The sequence below is a fragment of the Heterodontus francisci genome, chromosome 1 (assembly GCF_036365525.1).
Source record: "Heterodontus francisci isolate sHetFra1 chromosome 1, sHetFra1.hap1, whole genome shotgun sequence".
Lineage (NCBI taxonomy): Eukaryota > Metazoa > Chordata > Chondrichthyes > Heterodontiformes > Heterodontidae > Heterodontus > Heterodontus francisci.
Window position 1 is genome coordinate 101755638 of NC_090371.1, and position 27431 is coordinate 101783068.

Sequence of the window (27431 nt, forward strand, 5' to 3'; positions counted from 1 at the left end):
AGCCAGCCCAGCTGGCATATTTAAATTTTTAAAGATACACCCACCCCCCAAAATTTATCAAATAAATTTCTATCACCCCTTTCCCACCCCCAATAACAATTACATTAACCATTTGCCCTTTCCCCCCAAAATGTTTTTTTATCCAAAATATACTTTATTCAGAAAAATCTGTAAAAATGCATTACAAACAGTTCAAAAGAGCACCATGTTGACATTCCAAAAAGTGCAAAGGAAATCACTTTTCTTCAACACAGGAGTGAGTTGCCTCACAACCCTTCCATTCCATTTTACCTGCCATGTACATTTTACAGCAAAACCATATTTGGTGTATGCAGCTCGAGGGGCTTCCCATGGATCCAGCCCCTCAGTTCACTTTGGTGGGAGGACCTTACACAGTGGTCTTTCCCAATTGAGCCTTTTCAGCAGCTACCCCAAGCTTTAGTGCGTCCCTCAGCACATAGTCCTGGACCTTGTGTCAGTCTGCAACATTCAGTCATAGACAACTCTTTGAGCTGGAAGACCAGCAAGTTTCAGGCAGACTAAAGAGCATCTTTCACCAAATTGGTGGTCCTCCAGCAGCAGTTGATGTTTATCTCAGTGTGTGTCCCTGGGAACTGCCCGTAGAGCACAGACTCCTGTGTTACAGAGCTGCTTGGGATGAACCTCGACAAAAACCACTGCATCTCTTTCCACACCTGCTTTGTAAAGACACATTCCCCCTAAAACACTTACCTTTTAAATCTGACCTTCCCCCCCACAGACTGCACAAAGTTTAAAGTTCACCCCTTCCCACCATCCCCTACACCCATTACGTTTATTTGACCCCTTTTCCCCCCACTGGCACTGAAAATCTTAACCCCTACCCACCAGTGTCACGTCGGCTTTCCCCAGACAGGGAATTGAAGGCACGGGAGTGCCAGCCGCCATAGTGAGGATCACAACGGGCCCGGTAGATTAAAGGTAAGTTGATTTAAATCTATTCATCCCGTTCATTTAAATATTGTAATTCAGTTCCTGTTGTCCAGCGGCAGGGGGGAAGCCACGGAGCCTCGCTGCCGCCGGGAGGATCGGGCCAGGCCCTCCTGGCATCAGCCTTCGTGGCCAGCCTTTTCTGGAACACTCTTCTGCGCACCCCACCCACCGCCACTGCCACAGAGCCCGACATCGTGGGCTTGGTAAATACTAGCCCTGAATGTCTGACATTCAGGGCTAGTATTTACCAAGCCCACGAAACTAATTATGCGAAACAAAAAAAATGTACTAATTGCATCATCTCTTGATATCGCTCTTGATAATATGAAACAATGCACATATACAAACAAACAAATTAAAATAAGTCATGAAAATTAATGGGAAAAAAGACTCCAACGTTAGTTTTTTTAAATAATTCATGACTTAAATAGATCTTCTGACTTAACAACATAGTGCTTCTGAACCTAAAAGTATTGAAAACAATTCTATAGTAAATCATACTGCTCATTTATTTCTGAACACAATAGGACATAACAGCACCAAAAGGAAAAAAAATGGAGAGAAAAAACTCCTGAAGATTAGTTGATAATGGTTATGAGGTGAGAGCAGGGCAGCGGGATTAGTTTCACTGATTTAGCAAACAACCCACACAGCCACAAAGGGCCATCTTCTGTGTTTCTATAAGCTGGACTGCATGGGTTCTGTTGTTGTCTCTAATTTTCTATGTTCTGCTCAATTACCCACTGGATCTCATAGACTGGTTATGGAGTATTCTGGAAACAAGGTGCCATAAAAATTGAAGACAAATCAGGATATGGTAATTAAACGAGTGAGAGTTTCTGTTTCTGCATCCAACTACGTCTGTTATCTTCATACAAAATAGCACACCCACGATAGGCAACTTTCAAGGTTATATCTAAAGACAGATCAATGGATTATTTACTGTTAAGTTGGAACAGCAAAAATATCCAATGAAAAAAAAAATTGTACTCTCCTCCTGATATTGCACACGCTTACTGGAATATGAAAGGAAGGCAAAATTGCATTGAGACTTAATTCATGAACACTGAATCTAAACTATGCATTCTTCCATTGCTAAATACCATGTTCATTCTCAAGTAGCATTTCTGAACAAATATATATCAAATGGCCTACTATATTATTAAAAATGTACAACAATGTTGTCTGTGTGAATTCTTCTTAAAAAGGTCTTGTATATTTAACAATGAAACTCCTTCATCAAATTCACCACAGTTCTCACACTCTAACCAAAGAACATTCAAAAAAAATCATGCTTTGAGCAATACTCACCTAAAAATGTACTGGATATGAACTCAGAGACCTGATTGCCAGATCGGCTCATCTCAGACAGGTGAGTAAGCTCTCGATTGAGCATCCTCTTGAACTATAAAAACAATAAAGAAATATTAATAAATCTCAATTTTCCATGATGTTTTGGTGTTTGATTTAAAGTTAAAATAGATTTTATTCAATGTGTTTGCAATAAAACATTCTGTACATATTATTTGGATGCACCCTTCGCAATGGCCATAATAATTTTTTTATCAATATACACTTTACCTACTCCATTTTCTTTACATTCTCTATGTTCTAGTTTCTTGCTGTTTGTTTTGTGTTCAGACTTCATAGGTCATTGTATAACTTAATAAGGGTAAATGTTTTGCTCCTGGCAAAGAATCTCTAAAAATCCATCCTACAGTCTGTCTAGCTGCTTTGTGATTATTTTGGTGCCTTCATATAAGGTTTTAAAGTTTTGGTGTTCTCTGCTAATTTCATCCACTCCTATGGGTAGATTGTATCTGATGTGAGAAGGCCTTGACTTCTTCCAGGGTGATGGTTCCTACAGCCATCTAGTACTCCACCCAAAGGGGGTATGTTTTGAATGTGAGGTCAGAATTTTCCTGGCCCCGTGGTGGCGGGTTTGGAGGTGGGGCGGGTTTGGAGGTGGGGTGGGGGGGATTGGCAAGCTCGGACGTGACTAATTAGGAGCTGTCTCTCAGAAAATTACTGAGCTCTCGCTGCTGACAAATGTATGCTCGGGACCCCAATTTGGTCCTGACGTCAGGGTCCTGCAGGAAAATCCAGCTTTTATTGTCAGCAGGATAGTTGGTTGCTAGGGAGCTGGATCACTTCAGGGCCCAATCCTAGTCTCACTTGATGTCCTCACTTGTATACTTCCAGTATGAGTCATTGGATAATGATTAGGAGCAGAATTTCCATAAATTCTTTTGCTCCAAACCCAGAGCAGTGAGGCTAACTGCAGGCTCCCTCCCATCAGCCTTGCTGAAATCACTTAAGTTAGCAGGTACCTGAGATCAAACCTGGAATCTTCTTAGACTGTATGACTCAGATACTCACTGAATAGATTCACTGAGTTATTGAGGTAGCCTCAAAAGATTTTACTTTTTAAAAGCGTAATAGATTTTAATGTAACAATCATTTTAATCATCAACGTTAAAATCATCCAATTGAGACTGGGGGGAGAAATGGGTTCGTGAAGCGTCTACGTTGATTCCCGGGGGGCAGGCAGCTCCATGGGCTGCTACCTCCTTGGGTTTCCTCATTGATATCATTGAAGAAACATGCGTGGACCCCACAGGTAGCAGTTCGCGGCACTATCTGCCCCTGGGGAATCAATGTAGTCTGTGTAGCTGTACTTGAAGCGGTGCTATGCAAACAAATTTCTCCCCTTAGGTCTTTAAATCAAACTGAAATTTTTAGTATGGATAATTCAGAAACAAATATCAGCAATATCTAAGAAAATGGCTCACAGCTTTTATAGGCTTCAAGTTCATCTTACTGATTTCTTTAATAGTTTGATTTTGTGGTTATTAGGACGAAACAGTAAACTCTGCATATTATGATCATTTTTGGTCACTTTCCACCTTGTCTCTTTTTTGAAAGTCTTAATTTGTCCAACCAATTTAGATCCTATAATACATTGTCAAGTCATGTATAGTCAGTCAGATATATTATATCTCATTGTAATGCACATTAATATGCTGCATCAACAATATCTACTTAAGTTAATTATATATCATTATCAAAAACATATAGATGGATCAGTTTTATACCTTTAAGTTTTGTGATTATCATAAGCTATGGAATTGTGAAAATAGATGTCACAGTTCCACAGGTTCAGTTTCTGCAAGGCTTTAAATGGGAAACCCAAAATAACTAACTAATTTGCAAGTTGAGTCTGCATAGTTCTGCAAGACTGTACAACTTTTAAATTTTCATCTTTAGTTGACAGTTAAGTACTTATTCAAAGAGAAGTCTCGAATTCAGAGATCCCTGCACCTAATACAAAGGAGCATTTATAGATCACTGAGAAATTGTAATGTTTCCTTTAAATGAGAAGGTAATCAAAATGTTGAGCAACTGTCAGTGTAGTTACAATATACCTACAAACTAATGCTTATGGACTGTGGGCATGTCAGCTGGCACACATAATTTCCCACAAGCTGAGTCTTTGATATTACTCAGAATATTAACAGATGGACAGAAATATCCCACAAAATGCAAGGGAGGGAAAATTAGAGAGCAGGTCACAGTCATGTATCACTGTGTCAGAGGCCAAGGAGCATGTCGACTGTTTGGAAAGGGGGAAACAACACACAGCACACCCAAAGAGAGGAAGAAGAACTCATTTTAAAATGGGATCAAATAATTGGACTTTGTTTTCCTTAGAAGACAGTTTAGGTACTGCTCGTTCTCTTTTTTTAATCTTTCTACTAATTTACTCCTTTCCAGAAGATGCCAACTCTCTTCGAGCACAGTTCCAAGGGCACCAGCCACTTTCCCAACCAGTCAAAATGGCCCCTCTTCAGGCTGAATTTTACCAGTCCCCTGACTTTTTTTTTGTTGTGATCTCTTTTTTTTAATTTCCAAAATATACTTTATTCATAAAAATCTGTAAAAAATACATTACCAAACAGTTTCAAACAGCAACAAGTCAAAAAATACAAACAGTGCAAAGGTGATCCGTTTCCTTCAATACAATCATGAGTTGCCTCACAACCCTTCCATTTCATTTGTCATGCATATACATTTTTACATTTTACAGCAAACAAAAATTTTCCCGATACAGTTCGAGGGGTTTTCCATGGATCCAGCCCCTCTGTTCAGATTTGTGGGGGGACCTTACACTGTGGTCTTTCCCCATTGAGCCTTTGCTGCGGCTGCCCCAACCTTTAGTGAGTCCCTCAGCACGTAGTCCTGGACCTTGGAATGTGCCAGTCTGCAACATTCGGTCGTGGACAGCTCTTTGCGCTGGAAGACCAGCAAGTTTTGGGCAGACCAAAGAGCGTCTTTCACCGAACTGATAGTCCTCCAGCAGCAATTGATGTTTATCTCGGTGTGCGTCCCTGGGAACAGCCCGTAGAACATAGACTCCTGTGTTATGGAGCTGCTTGGGATGAACCTCGACAAAAACCACTGCATCTCTTTCCACATCTGCTTTGCAAAGATACATTCCAGAAGGCGGTGGGCAACTGTCTCTTCCCCACCACAGCCACCGCGAGGGCATTGTGCGGAGGGGGTGAGACTTCGGGCGTGCAGGAAGGATCTGACGGGGAGGGCTCTTCTCACCACCAGCCAAGCTACATCTTGGTGCTTGTTTGAAAGTTCACCAGTCCCCTGATGCTGGGAATCGTGGCAGGGGGACCCGGAAATTACTTCCGGGAGAGGCCCACTACGGGCCTCAAAGCCGGGAAGGCCCTGCCCCATTTTAGCGCCGGCGGCGAGGCCTCAGGGCAACCCCCCCCACCCCTGCTGCTTGGCGATGGAGCCGTCATTTAAATATTTAAAAATTTTTTAATCAATGCATAAACACGTGGTCCTGACGGCCGTCCCATGCCGATGTTCCGGCCGGTGACTGGAACTCCCGTGCCTTTAGATCTCCGTTTGGAGATCCGAGGTGTGGCACTGGTGGGGAGGGGGGCAGGAGTGAATTTTTCAGGTTGGGGGAAAGGGGCAAAAACGAATGTGATTGGTTGAGGGGATGGTAGGAAGGGGTTGAAGGTTAAAGGAAAGAACTTTCGGGAGGGAAAGGTCATGATCGAAAATTTACTTTTTTTGGGGCGATAAGACAAATCATAAAATTATTATTCTTTGGAGAGGTGGGAGAGGGGATTGGTAGTGTGAATAAATTTTTATTTTAATTTCTTTCCAAACCTGTGCCTTTAAACATTTCAATGAAACGGAAGGGCCTGAAGCCCTTTAAAAATCACGCCAGTGCCTTCGCGGTGGCGCCGGACGCCGTTGCTGGGGACAGGTCACCCATCCCCTTTACATCATTGGGGGTGGGCAGTCTGCCCCCTCCATGTAAATGAGCTGCCACGCTAAATATAGTGGTGGTTCAGCGGCGCACATCTTGCACGTGCACCGCGCCATTTTTGAAGCTCGCTGCCAAGATCGGTGGGGAGCTTTCAAAATTCAGCCCTTCATGTGTACACTTAGATGGTGAGATAGCTATCTAGTCTGCTATGAAAGGTATTACAGGCAGCTATCTACATATGTACTTCCAGTGGGGAGTAACAGGATAGCAATCATACTTCCAGTGGGGAGTAACAGGATAGCAATCAGGAGCAAGATCCTGGGCCAATCTTCCCAATCCTAACCAAAGGCTGTTGATGCCAAATATAACACCCCTACTGTCTTTAAGTCTGAAAGCAGGTAGCAAATCTAACACCTTCTTGGTCCGAATGGCTCAGGTACTCAAAGGTTAACCAGTTTAAGCTTAATCAGGGAAGATTAGGTATTGCTTTAAAGTGAATTAACTTGCAGGGAGGCAAAACACTAGGTCGACAAAACACTAGGTCGAAGGAAAATTGGCAGAGGTTTTGCCATGGTTTGCATTTTAGAACTAGCAATCACAGAATTATTGATGGCCATGTGCCTATCTTCTCAGGTAGAAACATAGATCTGGAGCCTGAGAAGCTAAAAATGGGAGTAAAATAGAAAGAAATCTACCTGAAGATAAAAGGCAAGATAGAAAATGAGTGGTAACTATTGTATAGTTCTTCCATAGTTTCACAAAGTAAATGTAATTTCAATATTTTTACACTGTTCCCTGAAAAAAATTCAACTCATGTCATACTAGATGAAAGCTTCATGTTTATTTTAGATTAGATGTGGCTCTTTAGAGCCAATTCAGTATATAAACTTAGCAAGTAAACCAGTTGCTTAAGAAAGAATTAACTTAAGGAACTACTATCTTTGTGATAATATTTTTCAGAGTTATTATCAGACATTAAATTAATTAATATTTAGAATTCAAGCCAAAGTAATTGGACACATCAATACACCTGCTGCCTTAGTGCCGTCATACTCAACCACGATTGCATTTTGACAAAATACAAGCAGCTGGTCTATGGTTGTCTGATGAGGCTTGATAACACGTATGAGCACATTGCCATCACATGATAAGATAAGATGGCTTGAACAAGCAAACTACAATGTCAAAATGGTGGTAGTGAATGGTGTGTGGGAAAAGGAACTTGGGAATATCACAGTAACTATTTTAGGTGCATCTTAACACAAAAACTCATATTTAAACCCATTATTTTTACTGGAAAACATTGTGGCACAAAATGCTTAATTAACAGCAATGAAAAGGGTTAAAAAGATTGAAGTCTTATTTTCATAGATCTGAGGAATGTTCGCTATATGTGATTATATTGTGAAAGAGAGGTCAATAGAAAGGAGTTTCCAAAATGCGGTTCAAAAGATAAAATGCACTGAAAACAAGGAAAGTCAGCTAATAGAAGAGTTGCTTATATGATCTGAGGGCTAGCCATTAAGAAAGGAGATAATCCCTTCATAATCAATCCTGATTATCTAATAATTTACCTAGTTATTAATTCACCAGTTGGTTGAATGGAAACATTTTTCATTTCTGTTTTTCTTATGGATTTTACTCTTAATCATGCTAGATAAAGGTATTCCTGATAATCATTAGGCTTTAATATGTTTGATTTTAATATATTTGGTTAAATCCTCATTAAAAGACCTTGGGAAAGCAGAGTACTCATGTATTGCTGGGAGGAAATTTTACAGATTAAACTGGACAACAACAAATGGGTTTCATGTCAATAAACTTCAAGCTGGTGGATTATTCTATTCTGAATAACGGTACAAATATGTCAGAGATTACTTTATATTGATATTCTAATTGTCATGTCCATTGCTAAGCAAACTATACTACTGACTGAATCCCATTTATACTTACTTCACTAAAGAAAAATTCACAATACATCATAAAAATGATATAAAAAAGCAAATTTAAAAAAGAAAATTCTTCATTTATTGATTCAAAAAGGAACCAACACCATTGAATCTCAGAGGGCCCTCGACAGAAATTTATTTCAGCAGTTTTGCAATTACTATCATATTCGTCTGAATTAACAAAGGCAAGTGCAAAGCCAGAGCCAATACACACAGTAAAGAAAGTAGCTGCAGTATAATCCCTGCAGTTACATTTACAGCAACACACATTCAGATATATAGATAACGTTAAAATTAAATAGTTAAAAAGTAAACATCATTATAATAATAATAATGATGATGGTTACTTTAAATTCTATATCTGGATAAAAGCATATTTGGTTGACATACCTTTATGTAGCCCCAAGAAACGGAAAGCAAATAATTAGCTTCAGGCATCTTGCAAATGTTCTCACAAAAAAACACTAAGAAACGGATTAAAATCTGAAGTTCCCAAAAGACTTGGTTTGAAGCAGTTCCAGAAATCAGTAAATCAGATTATTCATACAGCAGGTATATCTGGAAAACATGGTTTGTAAATTCCAATGCTTTGTCACCTGTTTGGTATAAAGGGGCCATATGTGGAAATCCAGTTTGGTATGATAGAGTTCACAAAAGCAATGGAAAATCCTGATCAAAAGGAATGCTTTGGAGAGGTATCTAAGGACATGAATCTCCTTGGAATATTAGTTAATGAATAATGCATGAGGATGCTTCACTGCTGGAAGGACTGGTTCTGCTAACAGATACCAAATAAGGGCTTGAACACACAGCTGCCATGTACGTTATTTGATGAACCCACCTACTTCCAAGACATGACAGCCAATGAATTTTTACTCTGAGGAACAGAGACAAGAGTGTGCTTCTAGCAAAGCTAGGTACCGGCTGCTGATTGGCCAAATGGACAGCATATCCTCGGGGATTAGGGGTTTTCTTCATTACTCCATTAAATGCCATTTAATGATAATTTTCCTTCAGCTTCAGCTCTATGCAAATAGTTGGTAAAGCTTCATATTTAATTGCCATCTAATAATAAGGAGCTCAGTATACCTCACACCTTTTATTCTTAAATCATAAAATAGGAGTAATATGAAATGTAGTGAATTATTTCTGGTTTCTTCCTGCATTGTTTAAGCACGCCTTAAGTGAATTCACTAAGCAGCTCCACTGACGACATCTGCAGAGATGCCTGCAGGCTGTCCCTTTCCAGGGAGGATGAAAGGGCAAAAATTTAAACAAAGGCAGCAGCTGAATTCTTGTTTCCCACCTTGAGGCTTACTTCAATTTCTTTCATCAAGTGGGCTTTTCCTTAATTCAACCCATTGACATTTAGATTGAGCAAAGGTTTTGGATCTAGCATTTACGTCAATGCTTCAATCATGGGAAGAATGAAATTCTTACTGAAATGTTACTGCTTTCCAATTGTTCTATGAGATTTGTAAAATGTTTTGTTGCTTCAAACAGATAAAAAAAAAGTCAGAAAGAAGCACTGCATGAACAGGGCACAGCCTTTGTAAACAATTATCTTTTTTGCCATATTAACATGACAAGGTAAAAGTTACAGATAATAACAATGAGGACAGATGTTTCACAAGTTTAGTGACTGCTGGAGGCCAAGAGATTACGAAAAGTTGCATTGGGTAAGCCACAGATTTCATATTGTCCACTGTATGCTCGAGCTACCTTTGTTTAGCAAATAATTGTTAACCCTACATTTAAATGTTTGCATATTGCAGCATCGCTTTATGTAATGATACCGTATGGAAGGGAAAACTACAGACAGGAGAAACAACTGGCTAAGGTTAATTGCTGATATTCGATGCACACCACTACACAAGAACATTCTTTTGGTTATATCAAGAGAAATGATGCAATCTCATTGAAAGCTACCCGGTAGGTTTTATGTGGCTCTGGCCCCAGAGTGAAGCCTCACCTGAAAAAAGTGCAGAAGGGATAATCTGGCATACAGGTCAGCCTGCCATGTTCTTTGGGAACTGGGCTGACCGATCCTTTGTCCCCTTCACCGTCAGGTCAGACTACCTGAAGGTGCTGGGGACATGGTTCGGAAGGGCCGGGGCGTGCACCAAAACCTGGGAAGAGCGAGTAACCAAGCTACAACAAAAGTTGAGCATGTGGGGGCAGCGATCTCTCTCCATTGTGGGTAAGAACCTGGTCATCAGGTGCGAGGCGCTCACGTTGTTGCTGTACGTAGCGCAGGTCTGGCCCATACCCCACTCCTGCGCTGTGGCAGTCACCCGAGCCATTTTCCGTTTCATCTGGGGATCTAAAATGGACCGGGTCCGGAGGGACACGATGTTCAAACCTCTGGATAAGGGCGGGAAAAATGTACCCAACATGGCCCTAATCCTGATGACCACCTTCGTGTGCGGCTGCATCAAGCTGTGTGTAGACCTCCAGTACGCAAACTAAAAGTTTCACTACGTTCTGAGGTTCTATCTGTACCCGGTGTTGCGAAGGATGGGCCTGGTCACATTGCCGCGGAACGCTCCATGCAGTTGGACCGTGTCGTACCACCTATCCTTCGTGGAGCAGTTTCTGCGGGAAAACACCTTTGACCACCGATCCATCAGGCAGTGGTCTGCACGGAATGTCCTCAAGGCCCGACGGGAAAAGGAGACAGTGGATCCTGTTGGATGGTTCCCCAAGCAGACTGCCAAAGTCATTTGGCGGAATGCCTCATCACCAGAACTTTCAAACAAGCACCAAGATGTAGCTTGGCTGGTGGTGAGAAGAGCCCTCCCCGTCAGTTCCTTCCTGCACGTCCGAAGTCTCGCCCCCTCCGCACAATGCCCCCGCAGTGGCTGTGGTGGGGAAGAGACAGTTGCCCACCTCCTCCTGCAATGTGTCTTTGCAAAGCAGGTGTGGAAAGAGATGCAGTGGTTTTTGCTGAGGTTCATCCCAAGCAGCTCTGTAACACAGGAGTCTGTGCTGTACGGGCTGTTCCCAGGGACGCACACCGAGACAAACATCAACTGCTGCTGCAGGACTATCAATTCGGTGAAAGACGCCCTTTGGTCTGCCCGAAATTTGCTGGTCTTCCAGCGCAAAGAGTTGTCCACCACCGAATGTTGCAGACTGGCACATTCCAAGGTCCAGGACTACGTGCTGAGGGACACACTAAAGCTTGGGGCAGCCGCAGCAAAGGCTCAATGGGGAAAGACCACAGTGTAAGGTCCCCCCACCCAGCTGAACTGAGGGGCTGGATCCATGGGCAACCCCTCGAACTGTATCAGGAAAATTTTCATTTGCTGTAAAATGTAGAAATGTAATTGGCATGACAAATGTGAAATGGAAGGGTTGTGAGGCAACTCATGATTGTAATGAAGCAAACGGACCTCCTTTGCACTGTTTGTATTTTTTGACTTGGTGCTGTTTGAAACTGGTAATGTAATTTTTACAGATTTTTATGAATAAAATATATTTTGGAAATAAAAAAAAATACAGGTCAGCCTGCCCAATTTGTGGGGCTCCTGATTTTCCAATGATTGAAAGAGTAAATTCAGTGAAGATGCTCTTCAAGCACAGAGCTTTGTTGGTTGGGGGCATAGGTCAGATGTTGGCCTAGAATACCATATTCACAATTACCTGTTATGTGCTCCCATTTCTGCTTGGGAGGAGCAGGTGACTTTGGATCTCTGGGACTGAATTCTACCAGCCCCTTGGCGTCGTGGGTTGTGGTGGGAAGGCCCGTAAAATGCTGGTGGGAGTGGCCCACCACGACGCCAAGGCCCCGCCGGATATTAGCTGCTGCAGCAGTGAGGCCTCGGTGCGGCCCCCACCCTTCATTAAAGTATTGAAATTAGCCACTTTAACATGCAAATGAACTCACCTGCTGCCGGCAGCTGTCCCACGCCGATTTTATGGCCAACCGGGGGCAACTCGCACGCCTTCGGAACTCCAGTTCTGAGGCGAGATGCTGGTGGGGAGGGGGGAGGAATAAAATTATCAGGGATGGGAGGGGGGAGAGCAGGGAAAACTATTCCTATTGGTTGTGGGGATGGTGGGAAGAGGATGAGGGTTAAGTATACTGAAGAGCGGGGAGGGGGGGGGGGGGAAATTCAGAATTTCAAAAAGTGTATTTTTGGGGGGAGAGGTCAATTTCTCTGTTTAGGACTCAGTGGAGGGGGGGTGTGACAGGTGATTCAATGTTACATTAAATGTTTATTAATGTTTTTAAGCTCACTGGCACCTTTAAATATTTAAATATATCCAGAAGGGCTTGAAGCCTTTTTAAAATGTCGGCGGCACCTGCGCAGTGGTACCAGACACCGTTGCTGGGGACGCGGAGGCCGCCCCCTCTATGTCGTCGAGGGCAGACACTCCGCCCCCTCCATTTAAATCAGCCCCCGCGCGTAATATCACGGGGACTATGCAGCGGCACTTCCGCCGCAGAGCATGGCGCGCTGATAAAATTCAGCCCATGGTTATCAAAGCTCTCCACGACTGGAATTTTCCTCACATCACATCTAGGTCTGTTGTACATTAATTGATAGAGATAGATTGCTAAAATTAGTCAATAACTCCATGATTGCTGTATCCAGTAACTACCATAATGGTACAAGGCAAACTAGATGAGCATTGGTGTCATTTTTACTTCTAATCAATGGCAGGTGCATAGCAGATACTATTCATCTTTTTTAAACCCAAGCTGACTCAACATCAAGCTTGTCGTGGTTGAAGGTTTCAAAGCTGAATTGGAGTCTAGCAATATTAACTCTAGCAATTCCTATGTTTTTTTCTATCTACAGTTCCTCTGCCCTCTTCCACTGGAGCGATGCTAGGAAACTGTTTTCTCTAAAACTGGAATTTTCCATAGAAGTTGTCACTGAAAAACTAGGATAGTGAATTCCCCATTAAACATCTGCAACCAAAAGATGAGGCTTTACGGTGTGATGGTTCTCTTCCATGATCTACCCTAACATTTATTAGGGAGATAATTCAAGTTGGTTTCTGTGCTGGCAGATCTACTGTGGGCATGATCTTCTCCATATGCCAGTGGCAAGAGAAGCGTAAGGAACTAAGTATACCCCTTTACCTTACTTTTGTAGATCACATGAAGGCACTCGGCACCATCAGCAGAGCAGGGCTATACAAGATTTTAGGAAAAATTGGCTGTCCACCAAAGCTCCTCAGTATCCTGCATTCCTTCCATGACAACATGCACTGCACTGTACAGTTTGATGGCTCCACTTCTGACAGTTTTGGAGTGAAGAATGGAGTGAAACAGGGTTGTGTCCTAGCCCCCACTCTGGTTGGCATCTTCTTCTCCATGTTCCTTACCTTCACCTTCCCTGCAGATATTGAAGGAGTCTACTTGCACACTAAGCCAGACAGCAAGCTCTATAATCTATCAAGGCTGAAAGCAAAAAAAATCACGTCTTGGTCAGAGAACTCCTCCAAGCTGATGATACTGCGCTAGTCGCTCACATGGAAATTCAGCTACAAAGACTCATGGACTGTCTCGTCCATGCCTGTAACTTGCTCTCCTTGACTATACACGCCAAAACAACCATGGTCCTGGGACAAAAGGTTGCATCTATGCCCCTGATCACATTAAATAACAGCCCACTGGAAGTGGTTAGCAAATTCTGCTACCTTGGGTCCACGGTACAGACAATCTGTCCCTTGATGCAAAGCTCGATACACACATAGGGAAAGCAGCTACCACCTTTGGCCGACTCATGAAAAGTGCATGGGATAACACCAAGTTGACCCTTAGGATCAAGCTGATGGTTTATAAGGCCAGTGTTCTCAGCATCTTGCCGCATGGCTGTGAAACATGGGCGAGGTAGCCAGGGCTAGACAACTGGTGAAGCACCCTAAGCTCCACTTCAAGAATGCGTGCAAGCATGACATTTTCTTTTATTCATTCATGGGATGTGGGCGTCGCTGGCTAGGCCAGCAATTATTGCCTATCCTTAATTGCCCTTCAGAAGGTGGTGGTGAACTACCATCTTGAACCGCTGCAGTCCATGTGAGGTAGGTATACCCACAGTGCTGTTAGGAAGGGAGTTCCAGGATTTTGACCCAGCAACAGTGAAGCAACGGCGATATAGTTCCAAGTCAGGACGGTGTGTGACTTGGAGGGGAACTTGCAGGTGGTGGTGTTCCCATACATTTGCTGCCCTCGTCCTTCTAGTAGGTAGAGGTCGTGGGTTTGGAAGGTGTTGTCTAAGGAGCCTTGCTGCTTTAAATGTCCTAAATGCCCTAAATGTCGACTATCGCTCTTGGGAGTCATCAGCTGGTGAAAGAAGGAAATGGCTACACATCCTGTGGACTGGCGTGCATTACCACGATGACCAATGGCTACAGCAGCTTGGCAACCAGCGCCAACACCGAAAACAACAACTCACAGTGCCACTTGGCAGCTTCACATGCGGCACTTGTGGCAGAATCTGCCTCGCGAGGATTGGCCTTCACAGCCATCAGCAAAGGTGCATCAAGAGAAAACACCCCATCTAAATGGATTGTTTGCTGCATGTCCATCATCTTTTGTAGATGGCAGGATACCGACCAATCAAGTCATGTTGGAGAACAACTCCCACTAGAAAATTGCAAATTGAAGCTCCAAAGCAAACCACCAATCTCCCCTTTTTCATTTGGTTTGCCTGAGCCATTCAGTCCAAGGGGCCAATTAAGCTATCCGCTCCCAAGTGACAATTATTTGATATTCTCAGGCTGGTCATTAGGAGGAGACTTGATAAATATTGTCCCCTCTCCCCCATGACAGTTTTCAATTTATTTTTTTATAAGGCTACAAAAATGCAAAGGAATTGTTCCAATAAATGCTTAAATACAAATCCCACGCCATCTCAAACTAATTTTTTTTTAGCTGCGTCGTGTCAGTAGGCGTTCAAACTGCATGACAGAACAGGGAGTCACCACTGAAACTCATATACTAAGACTTCTGTTACTTAAATTCTTGGGCAAAATAAGGAGGTTGTTTATTTCTAAAATTCCTGTGAGCACAATACTCACACATCGACAACATGTTTCACTGTAACTAAATTAGCAAATGTAGCAAATGTAAATTCGCACACTAAATTCTTCAAACATGCAATGTTTTAGCATTATTATTCAGCAAGCTTCATAGAGAAAGAAGGAAACTGATCCAAGTGTTCTTTTACAAGATTTGAACCTAACAATCATATCAGCTGACTGAGTAACCATGGTGTCAGATAATTTATTCTAGCCAGCCTTTGTTACCAACTCAGTAACTAAAATCTAAGCAGACATCAAACTGTTTTCACGCCAAGGATATTGCAACTGTAAAATCAAAATATAAGAAATACAGAAAATATTCCTGCTGTAAACCTATCAAGTATCAAAGAGAATAGCTGTTTAAGTAAAAGAGGCTTTAAAAAAGATAATCTGATGAATACTGTCAGAAATAAATTGGGACACTGGCATTACCTGATGCATTATTAAAACTATATTTAAGACCAATTAATAACCTATGGTGTTGCACAGTGGTCGTGTAAAGTGGAATTACAGGGTAGGGGATAATTGGAGAAGAAAAAGAAAGGGTGGGAGCTGGAAAGATTGAGCGACAATGGGGAGGTGGGGGAGGGAGAATGGGGAGGTGGGGAGAGGAGACAATGGGAGCAAGGGAAGTGCATGGAGAAAGGGTGACAGGGAATGTACTCTCTAATTCTTTTTGTGGAGTGCTCAAGCGATTTGTTTAAGTACATGGACTTTTAAATTTTTTGCGCAACCAAGCACGCACAGTAATTCAATGGAACCAACTTGTGTGTGGCCTGAGTGGGAACTGTCGGTTTGCTGTGCAGCTACGCATCTGCACAGCTTAGAATCTACTTCAACCATACTCTCAGACAGTGCATTCCAGCTCCTAACCACTCGCTGCTTAAAAATGTTTATCCGCATGTCACCGTTGGCTCTTTTGAAAATCACGTTGAATCAATGTCCGGCAGCATCTGTGGAAAGAGAAGCAGAGTTAACGTTTCGGGTCAGTGACCCTTCTTCAGAACTGACAAATATTAAAAATATCACACGTTATAATCAAGTGAGGTGGGGGTAGGGCAAGAGATAACAAAGGAGGTGTAGATTGGACAAGGCCACATAGCTGACCAAAAGGTCATGGAGCAAAGGCAAACAATATGTTAATGGTGTGTTGAAAGACAAAGCATTAGTACAGAAAAGGTGTTAACGGACTGAATATTGAACAGCAGCAAGTGCAAACATGAAAAAAAACAGTGGGCAAGCAAACTGAACAAGCTAAGATGAAATGAAATAAATGTAAAAAAAAGGGTTGTAAAAAATGTAAAATAGAAAAAAAGAAAAAAGAAAAAACAACTAAAAATGAAAGTAAAATGAAAGTAAGACAGCCCCCCATTTTACTTTCATTTTTAGTTGTTTTTTCTTTTTTCTTTTTTACAATTTTTACAACCTTTTTTTTTGCATTTATTTCATTTCATCTTAGTTTGTTCAGTTTGCTTACCCACTGTTTTTTTTCATGTTTGCATTTGCTGCTGTTCAATATTCAGTCCGTTAACATCTTTTCTGTACTAATGCTTTGTCTTTCAACACACCATTAACATATTGTTTGCCTTTGCTCCATGACCTTTTGGTTAGCTATGTGTCCTTGTCCAATCTACACCTTCTCCTTTGTTATCTCTTGCCCCACCCCCACCTCATTTGCTTATAACCTGTGATATTTTTAATATTTGTCAGTTCCGAAGAAGGGTGACTGACCCGAAACGTTAACTCTGCTTCTCTTTCCACAGATGCTGCCGGACCTGCTGAGTGGTTCCAGCATTTCTTGTTTTTATTTCAGATTTCCAGCATCCGCGGTATTTTGCTTTTATTGAATAAATGTCCTCTGGCTTTCAACCCTTCCGCAATGGGAACAATTTTTCCCTATGTACTCTATCTAGACACCTCATGATTTTTGACACCTCTATCAAATCTCTTCTCTAGGGAGAAAAACCCCAGCTTCTCCAATCTATTTACATAACTGAAGACCCTCAGCCCTGGAAACATTCTCATAAATCTTTTCTGCACTCTTTCTAAAGTCTTCATATCCTTCCTGAAGTACGGTGCCCAGAATTGGACACAATAGTCCAGTTAAGGCTGAACCAATGTTTTAAAAAGGTTCATCATAACTTCCTTGCTTTTGTACTCTATGCCTCTACTTATCAAGCCCAGGATCCCGTATGCCTTTTTAACCGCTTTCTCAACCTGCCCTGTCACCTTAAATGATTTGTGCACATATACCCTCAGGTCTGTCTGTTCCTGCATCTCCTTTAGAATTGTACTCTTTATTTTATATTGCCTCTCTTCGTTCTTCCTACCAAAATGTATCACTTCACACTTCTCTGCATTAAATTTCATCTGCTATGTGTCCACCCATTCCACCAGCCTGTCCATGTCCTCTTGGAGTCTATCACGATCCTCCTCACAGTTCACTGTACTTGCAAATTTTGTGTCATCTGCAAATTTTGAAATTGTGCCCTGTGCACCTGTCATGTTAACATATATCAAGAAAAGCAGTGGTCCTAGTACTGACCCCAAGGGAACCCCACTGTATACCTTCCTCCAGTCTGAAAAACAACCGTTCACCATTATTCTCAGTTTCCTGTCACTCAGCCAACTTCATATCCATGCTGTTGCTGTCCCTTTTAATTCATGGGCTTCAACGTTGCTGGCAAGCCTGTTATGTGACACTTTGTTAGATGTCTTTTGGAAGTCCATGTACACTACATCAATCGCATTACCCTCATCAACTCTCTCTATTATCATCAAAAATCTCAATCAAGTTAATTAAACATGATTTGCCTTTACAAAATCCATGGTGGCTTTCTTTAATTAATCTGCATTTGTTTGAGTGACTGTTAATTTTGTACCAGATATCATTTTGAAAAGCTTTCCTATCACCAGGTTGAATTGACTGGCCTGTAGTTGCTGGGCTTATCCTTAAACCTCTTTTTTTGAGCATTTGTAATTCACCAGTTCTCTGGCACCACCCCTGTATCTAAGCAGGATTGGAAGATTATGGCCAGTGCCTCTGCAATTTCCACCCTTACTTCCCTAAGTATCCTCAGATGCATCTCATCCGGTCCTGGTGACTAATCAACTTTAAGTGCAGCCAGCCTATCTAATACCTCCTCTTTATTAATTTTTAGCCCATCCATGGTCTCAACTATCTCCTCTTTCACTGTGACTTTGGCAGTATTTTCTTCCTTGGTAAAGACATATGCAAAGTATTCATTTAGTGCCTCAGCCATGCCCTCTCCTGCCATGCATAGATCTCCTTGATACTCTAAATGATCCCCTACTTGGCCCACCTCACTCCCCAGAACCAGATGCAGCAATGCCTCCTTTCTCGTTGTGCTGGAAACATAATGATCAAGAAAATTTTCTTGAACATGCTTCAGAAACTTTTCCCCATTTCTGCTCTTTACATTTTTTATTCCGACTAAAAATTGGAAACAAAACGAATTTGGATGCAGGCTGTATTTAAAAGCTTTCATGCTGTAGGTGAAATTCAACTTCAGTGGAGGTGTGGGGTTGTGTGCAAAACAGGCAGTATCGGTTCAGCTGTCCATGACACCCCACATGATTTTCCCCTCCATTGAAATAAAGTGAGAGGCTACTCAAATCATTAAAATTTTAATATTCCAACTTAATTTTTTTGAAATTAAGATTTTAAAATCATACGTTCCTATTTTAAAAGAAAAAGTTAAAAGCTTATAGGGTTACTTAGAAACTAAAATGCTCATTTTCTGGTAATTTTAAATAAAAAGTTAAGCCGGTATCTAAGCTGTGAGGAACTTCCTTCACGGTCATCTGACTGCGCAATTATCATTTACATGGGCAGTTCCATCATAAATGTGGACATTGGAATTTATAAAGGAAATAGTTGACAGAAACCTCCTAATTTTAACCTAACATGCCAACGCGAACAGGACACAGTCAGACGCCTGTTATACACACCACACGATTTTATGTCCCAATGAAGTCAGTGAAGTGCAAAATTGGGTGGATATAAAACAGTTCAGTGCGAGCAGGCAGGGACTCATTTTATTTTAAACTTGAGGGTGTTACCAAAAGGCTATGAAGCAGCAATAGCATAAAAAGGATGATAAAAAGTATAAAAATTCATAAGTAAAATTGTTAAATTTAAAAGACTTCCATAAATGGGAAACAGATATTCTGAAAATTATGAAAAACAGAGGGCTGGAAATTATCTGGGGTCCGCTGCACCAGTGTAAAAGCAAAACTCCCAATTACCCTTGCCCAGATGCCCTCCCAAATTCCAGTCAGTTATATAGCCGGGACAGGCTGCCAGCTCTTCTAAGGGCGCATCAGTGGCAGCTAGAGTTGTGATGAAAGAACATATGAACAAGGAGCAGGAGTAGACAATTCAGCCCCTCAAGCCTGCTCTACCTATTAATACGATCATGGCTGATCTCATCTCGGCCTCAACTCCACTTTCCGGACCGTTCTCCATAACCCTTCAACCCATTAATAATTAAAAATTTGTCTTCTCCTCCTTAAATTTACTCAATGTCCCGGCATCCACCCCACTCTGGGGTAGTGAATTCCACAGACTCACGACCCTTTGAGAGAAGTAATTTCTCCTCATCTCTGTTTTAAATTTGCTACCCCTTATCCTAAAACTATGACCTCTCGTTCTAGATTGCCTCACAAGAGGAAACATCCTCTCTACGTCTACTTTGTCAATCCCCTTAATCATCTGATATACCTCAATTAGATCTCCTCTCATTCTTCTAAACCCTAGAGAGTAAAGGCCTAAACTGCTCAATCTCTCTTCATAAGACAAACACCTCATCTCTGGAATCAATCTAGTGAACCTCCTCTGAACTGCCTCCAATGCAACTACATCCCTCCTCAAGTAAGGGGACCAAAACTACGCAATACTCCAGGTGCAGTCTCACTAATGCCTTGTACAGTTGCAGCAACATTTTCCTATTGTTATACAAATCTGTATACAGATCTGAAACGTTAACTCCATTTTCTCTGCCCAGATGCTGCCTGGCCTGCTGAGTATTTCCAGCATTTTCTGTTTTTGTCCTTTTTGGTACTTCTCTTTGTTTGAACTTCACCAAAAACAATTGAATTTTATCTCATTGCTGCTTATAGGATCTTGCATGGATTGGCTGCCATATTTCTTGCAATACAACACGTTAGAAGTACTTCATTGGCTGTGAAGTGTTTTGGGACGTCCTGAGGTCATGCTATATAAAAGCAAGTTCTTTCTTTCCTTCCATTATCAATTAATGGCTGGCAAATCATGGCCACATTTATGCGATGTGGTTCAAAAGTTTAAATTCAGAAAATTACACGACTGGTGTATATGAAGTTTTTGTATGAACTCAAAATCCAATTTTAGGACAAATGTTGGATGGAAGCTTTCTGTCTTTAATATTTTTCTTCCATTGGGGACAAATGCGAGTCCGAACCCTGATGATGTTGGCTGCCTGAACAGCGTCGAGATCTTCCTGGAGGTGGCCAATTAAGAAGCCGCCTTTGGGAGCACCGCCAATTAGGGATGGCGGGCGGACCAAGGAACCAGTAGGCCCTATAGGAGGGCCTGCAACGATGTCCGGCTGGCAGCCCCATCGGAAGGGCCAGGAGTTGTTGAGGGAGACAGGAGACCGTCAGGGCGCCTGAAGATGGAGGCGCCCTCTGAAGAATATTTTAAGAGATTAGTGTGGCCACAGCTGCCAGGCCATCAGTGTGGAGGGGCAACCGCTCCAAAGGATGGCCTGCGGCCATGGCTGTGGTCCAAAGCTCAAAATGGCTCTGGGAGGGGGATATAAAGGAGGCTCAATGGCACCCTGGCCTGCTGCCTTGAGGTCGCCTCCACTTATATGCCAGGCTGCAGCCTCACCCGGAGGCAAGTCCACCGTTGGAAAGATCCCGGCAGCTCCATAGACATGATCCTAATTGGCCCATTAATGTGTCAAATTGGCTATCACCCTCTGCCAAGCAGGCTGCCGCACTCGCTTTGACCCCACCGCCTGCAAGATCACTTGGAAGCAGAAAGGCATCGGATAGCTGACCCAAAGTGGAAATTCACATGTTTTCTCCCTGATGGGAAGATTCCGGCCACAGTGAACTAAAAACTAAGTAGTATTGCAGTGGAAAGCATTTCTAAACAGACTCAACTTACCAGTTTTACATCTGATCCAGACATTTACACACTTTAACATCCCTGTTACAACCAGGTGAGAAAGGTGTCAAGGGGTGTCTCTCAGCCTTCACCTGGTCTTACTATAATAGGGTTTCATTTTAAACACACTGTGCTTTGAGCTCCCCCAGCACAAACAGGCTTTCTTGGGCTTAAAGAAGAAAAGTGAAATTTATTAATTTATTAAATCTTAAACTTAAATTCCGGTAAACGCCTACGGATGCATGACAGGCCCACACTAGCATGCATACGTGATACATACATGCAGATAGGGACAGAAAAGAGCAGAAGAAATCAAATGGAAAAGTTTGAGGTAATATTTGAAGAGTTTTTTGTTACGGGTCTTCGAGCTCACTGTATAGTCCTTGCTTGTAGGTAGATCTTGCTTTTCGTGGGGCCCAGTATTCTTCTTAAACCTTGTTTACCGCAGGAGACTTTTCTCTCTTGGGGTTCATGTGTCTTCACTGGATTCCGAAGCTGGTGAGAAAGAGATGGGAGCAGACAGGAGAGGCTCTTTTCAATCCAGCAGCCAAGAGCTTTTTGCCAGTTCAAAAAACTGTCTCGACAATTTAAAACTCCCCAAGTTGGTCAGCAGGGTGGTCATGTGATCGACTGGTTTGACCGGGTCTGTTCTGTGTATTGTATGGGAGCAGGAGATGGCTCCTTTGTTCCAACACTGTCTGCTAATATGCAAAAATATCTTTCTGGCCAGGGGCCTGGCAATTCTTTGTAACAGGCCTTCTCTTCTTCCCAGCAACAATTTGGCCCCAAATCTGGTGGCCCTCTTGGCCTGACAATCAGGCTCGATCCAGCAGGGCACATAGTTGCCGGCCCTCTTGAACAAGGCATTGATCACCTCCTTAGTGCAGCAGTGGGCTGCTGCCTGGGAGACCCTACACATGTCCCCAGTGGATGCTTGGAATGAGCCAGACATGTAAAAATTTAGTGCCACTGTGATCTTCAGGGCCACTGGCTTTGGGTGACTCCCAAATCCTATAGGTTGCAACTTGTCCTGCATCAGGACTTATAAGTCGGCGATGGCCTCCCTGGAGAGGTGTAGTCTTCACTGACAATGCCGCTTGGACATTTGGAGGCAGCTTATTCGAGTCCAGTGCACTCTCTGATGCAGGTGGGCCCTTCTTGGCATGGCTAGCTGCTGCTGCTGTCGTTGTGGTGCTTCACGGGCAGGTGCAGCTGCATCTTGGCTTCCTCCATTGGAGGTGCCACATCACGTCATGGGGGTCCAAGAAGACAGGGTGTATGAGACCCATGCTCGATGAGCATGGGCCTCCAGAGCACTGTCGATGCAGAGACGATCCTGCCCTAGTAACTGAGCTGTTGCTACTTCCTCTGGCAGACTCCCTGATGGTCCTCAGTGCCCAACCTTGCTGATGACCAAGCCTCTCATCCAGCAGTATGGACAACTATACATCTGACCCAAACGTTTGTTTGTTCACCTTATACCACCACCAGAACTGAAGCCCTCCCCCTTGAAGAGTTCCCGAGACCCCAGCCCCCCTTGCACAGGCCTCAAGACCCTGACCTCCCTTGCAGAGTGCAGAGCACTGCAGTCCAAAAATGACCTCCGCACCCCCTCTTGCCCTATGCAGTGCTGTTCATGGCTACCTATCCGTCGCAGCACTGAAGACTCGCCTTGATGCCGCCAGCTTTTAATGGTTGTGAACCTGAAGGCATGTGAGTTCCGCCCACCATCCACTTAATTACAAAACCCCCATCGAATTGCGATGAATTAGATGCAAATGCATTAAAATTAACTGCTCAGCAATTTAAAATACATTCCCGTCACGGTGGCGCTTTCCTGCCGTTGAGTAAATCCGGAACCGACGTCACGAGGCTGGATTTCTGGGCAAATGCTTCCAACGCGATTCTCCATCCCCCCACGCCACCATTCCCACTTCAAACGGCCGCACAAAATTCTGTTCTTGGTGTGCAATTTTGTTTGATAAATCTCATGTGAAGCGCCTTGGGATGTTTTACTATGCTAAAGGGGCTATATATATGCAAGGTATTGTACCACTGTGTTCTTTAGTTGTAGCAATATTGCAGTGGAAACTAATGTTGAATGTTTGCTCTCCACAGTGGCAGCTACACATCTGTACACTCCCTGTTGCTATGCTCCAAAAAGCATCAAGGTTTTTGAAATATAATGAAAAGACAATCACATCTGGTGCATTTCAGAATCAATACAAAGGAGCTTAAAAGCAACTTTACGCTCAAACAATTTCTCCCCTTTCTGGTTGAACAAAAAAGGCAACTCAAAGTAGCCTTGTTTTCAAGTGAAGTAACATTCACCTGATTCATTTACTTTAATTAAAAAAAAGGAAATGAACAGTCCTACTCATTAATTGCAAATAACTTCTTATTAGAGGTGAGGTAACGGGTTCTATCAGTGATTCAGTGGATAAATGGCTGGTGTGGCAGAGACATAGAGGCCAGGAACACCACAGATTTGGTCCTTGGTTTGAAGTCAGATCTGTACTGAGCCACAGAAGCAGCAGGTTTGTGCTTCATGCAGCCACTGCCACACCCTCAAGGCGGCACCACAATAATTTTAGTAATTTGTTGGAGGACAGATTGCTGGACTGTTGTGACACCCTACAAGTGCCTTTGCATACTGGAATCCACAGTCTTGATGGCAGCAGTCTGAGCTTCCACTGCAGCACTCAGGTAGCTACTGTTTATGCTGCAATGGAAGCTGCAACATTGGTCATCAAATTCTGCATCATGGTTAGGTTCTCAAGTGTGTGAATGGAGTTGCTGCCACTTCCACACTGCAAAGGATCGGCTTCAAACTCTGCAGAAAGCCCAGTGCCAAGTTTGTGCTCAACTCCTCCATTCTCCTTGACGTTGACCACAGGTATTTTGGCAGGCTTCCCAATGCACCAAGCATTTCATTGTGCATACCCTTCAATGTTCTTCTGTCGGTTGCCCAATCAAAATGATCACCTGAATACTCTGCAACAGTACTTGTGTGCTACCTCAATCTCCGGCGAGCTGGCATATGCATTATCCTTCACCCCTGCTCGAGCTGCAGGCCACTTGTGCCCGTTGTCTCCCCATGTGCGGAGCCCGTCTCTATGCTACCCTCTAAATTATGCAGTGTCAGTATCTGAGCTAGTGGCTGCAAGTGTGAAAGAGAGTGACAGTGCTTCTTTGTCTTCGCTGTCTTCTTGCTGTTCCTCCACTGCCTGGCCAGGTTACACTTTTTGGGTATCCGAAAGGAGAAAGGCACAAGGGTAACGTTGTGGTGAGGGGAGTAGCGGTGGGGGTGGTGTCAGGAGGAAGTAAGAGGTGCTTGCTTACATCATCTGCAGCTTGTAAATCAGAAGAGAGTGTGGGATGTGGGAGAGGTGGAATGTGAGAAGATGGATTAGGTATGAGGATACCATCATCTTCACTGGCCACAGCCTCAGCATTGTTTGTCCCATTAATGGCCAGAACTGTCTTCTCCATTGGGGTTAGGGTATGCAGGCATGCCTGTCTCCCTTCAGTTAGTTCCCGCTGCTTTTGGTTGTGTGCCACCTTGTCCTGCAAAAGAGAGGGAAGCCTATCAGTGATTGTTGTGCAAACTGTTCGTGTGATGTGGCTGTCATGGTTCAATAGCTGGCAGTGTGTACAGCTGTAAGATGTGAGTGTGAGGCTTGTAGCAGTGTGAGGGTGGGGTGGAGCATATGAATATCAGGAATGAGTCCTATTTCTTAGAGATTGTTGGTAGTGAATGATGAGGGAGTGGTGAACTAAGCAGTGTCTGAGGCTTGTAGTGCAGTTGGTGGGATATGGCATTTGAAGACGCATTCACTGATCTTGACCAATTGTGTGAGGTCACTGAAGGATTTGACTCCTTCCGTGGCCTCCACAGCTCTCTGTCCCCACTGCCTTCTGGGCATGTGTCTGGTGGGCCGGGGCATAGAGGCTCTTCCTTTCCACCTCCTCCACCAAGGCCTCTAGTGCAGTGTCAGAAAACCTTGGAGCCTGCTCTCTCCAATGTTGTGCCATTCTTCAATCTTTCCCAGGCCAGAGTAATTTCCTGCATGACTGCCAGCTGCTGCTCCAGCCACAGAGCACCTCCACTTTAAGAGGTGCCGGCTGGCCTTAAGCAGTGCTGGCTAGCTTTAAGTGTGTTTGCCACTCACAACATTGGCCCCCTGCTGATGTGTCCAGCCAAATAGTACAGTTAGTGCTGGCTGGATGCTGAAATCATTGAAATGAACAGCAATCAACGGGCAGGGGTAATTGTGCAACATGATCTTGTGTCCATTTTTGAAGGCTATCAAGTTTAGCCCCACAAAGTGTCTACACAGAAAGTCACTTACCACAAATTTGAACAGTTTTTATTATTAGGCAGTCTTTGGTGTCGAACAGTCACACCAATAGATGGCTTTTAAATTTAGGAAATCATCTGAACCTCTTGATGAGCATGCTTCTTTGGAATTACACTGCAGCATCTATTGTTCAATGGTTTTGCCCATTTAAGTTAAATTTGTAACATTTAATGCAGGCTTGATTCTACTAAAATACTTAATCAATGCAGCAATCTCCAGGAACAATTGAAACTTATACTGAAGTGCAGTGGAGTGGAAGTTTCACTCATTGGGCTGAATTTTGTTGAGCTCCCGACGTTGGGCTCCATGGCAGGGGGCAGGGGGGTGCTGGAAGATCGCAGTGGCCCGCCACGGAGCCCAATGCTGGGAAAGCCGGGCCCTATCTTCCCAGTGGCAGGGAAGCTCTGTGCCGGCACATCCGCCGCTCTGCGGCAGGACCCTGATTTGAATATTAAAATTAGCTATTTAAATGCATTTAAAAGGAAGCCGGCGCGATCTTACTGGCAGTTCCTGATCTTCTGAGTGACGTGCGGCACTCCCGCGCCTTCACTTTCCTGTCCAGGGAAAACTGGCACCACCGAGTTGGGGAAGGTGTCAACTCTGCATTGTCAGGGTTGTTGGGGGAGGGGGGAAGGAAGGGTTGAACTCTGCACAGGTCAGTTGGGGGGGGAGGGGGTGAAAGGGGTCAACTCTGCACTTAGTGCAATTGGGATGGAAAAGGGGTAATCTGGGTTTTTCTGGTGTAGTTGTGGAGGGGGTGGTGGGGGGTCAAACTTTATTTTTTGTTGCAGTTGGGGGGGGGGGCAGACAAGGTCAACTTTGATCTGTCAACGCAGGCCTGGCAGCCCTTTAAATATGGCACCAGAACCTGCGCAGAAACAGGCAACGCCATTGATGGCGTCACCGAGGCTGCCCTCGCCACGTGATGATGGAGGGGGAGGGTGGCCTCCCTGCTTATTATAATGAGCTGCCACGTGCTAGATTGCCACGGCATGGCAGCACGCGACCCTCATATGCATTTTTTTTGGCGGCGGGAAAATAAAATCATTGGCTCTTTGAGCATGCAAGGATCTATAGGGTTAAAAATGGAATTTCTTGAATGGGTTGAACAGATGAACTTGGGTTGCCTAGTAACAGAACATGTTTTGTTTTGGGCTGTAACGTAGTAGGCAACTCTCCAGTTACTTAAAATGTACAGACACTTTGTAGTTGACATTCCTGATTGGTCTGGAATGACATGACATTTTAAAATCCTGTTAAGAATGTCTACTGCGTGACTGCTCGAGAGTATCAGCTCCTGTCAAATGGCTATCACTGGATGTTTTCCAACCCAGGTATAGGTTGAGCCCAAATTGTCAGGGTGACGTAAGGGTTTATAAACTCTTCAGTAAATGTTTTCACACATTTGTCACATTAGCAGTCGATCGATAAAAATCAAACTTTTATTGCTTTCAATCAGTATAAATCAATTCAATGAATGAGTCACTGCGAGGTTTACCACACCTTCAGAATTAAGACCTTTTACAGTGCTGCTTTCAAAACGTCAGGCCCCACTAATGATGTATGATGTGAAATTCTTGGCAGACAGATGGCAGACTACAATTCAACTCAGATCACAAGGCACTGCACACACA

General features: G+C 43.4%; 1 protein-coding gene across 8 annotated transcripts in view; it reads right to left on the reverse strand.

Moving 5' to 3' along the window:
• Window positions 1–27431, reverse strand: part of pde4d (phosphodiesterase 4D, cAMP-specific) — a 1078190-nt gene that overhangs the window by 19725 nt on the left and 1031034 nt on the right. For 7 of the 8 annotated variants that reach the window (XM_068033694.1, XM_068033684.1, XM_068033731.1 and 4 more), the window contains exon 7: window positions 2284–2377. In XM_068033694.1, the coding sequence (XP_067889795.1) occupies window positions 2284–2377 (94 nt within the window). Of the gene's footprint in view, window positions 1–2283; window positions 2378–8610; window positions 8972–27431 lie in introns of those variants that run through there. The other variant, XM_068033750.1, reaches the window with a different exon arrangement.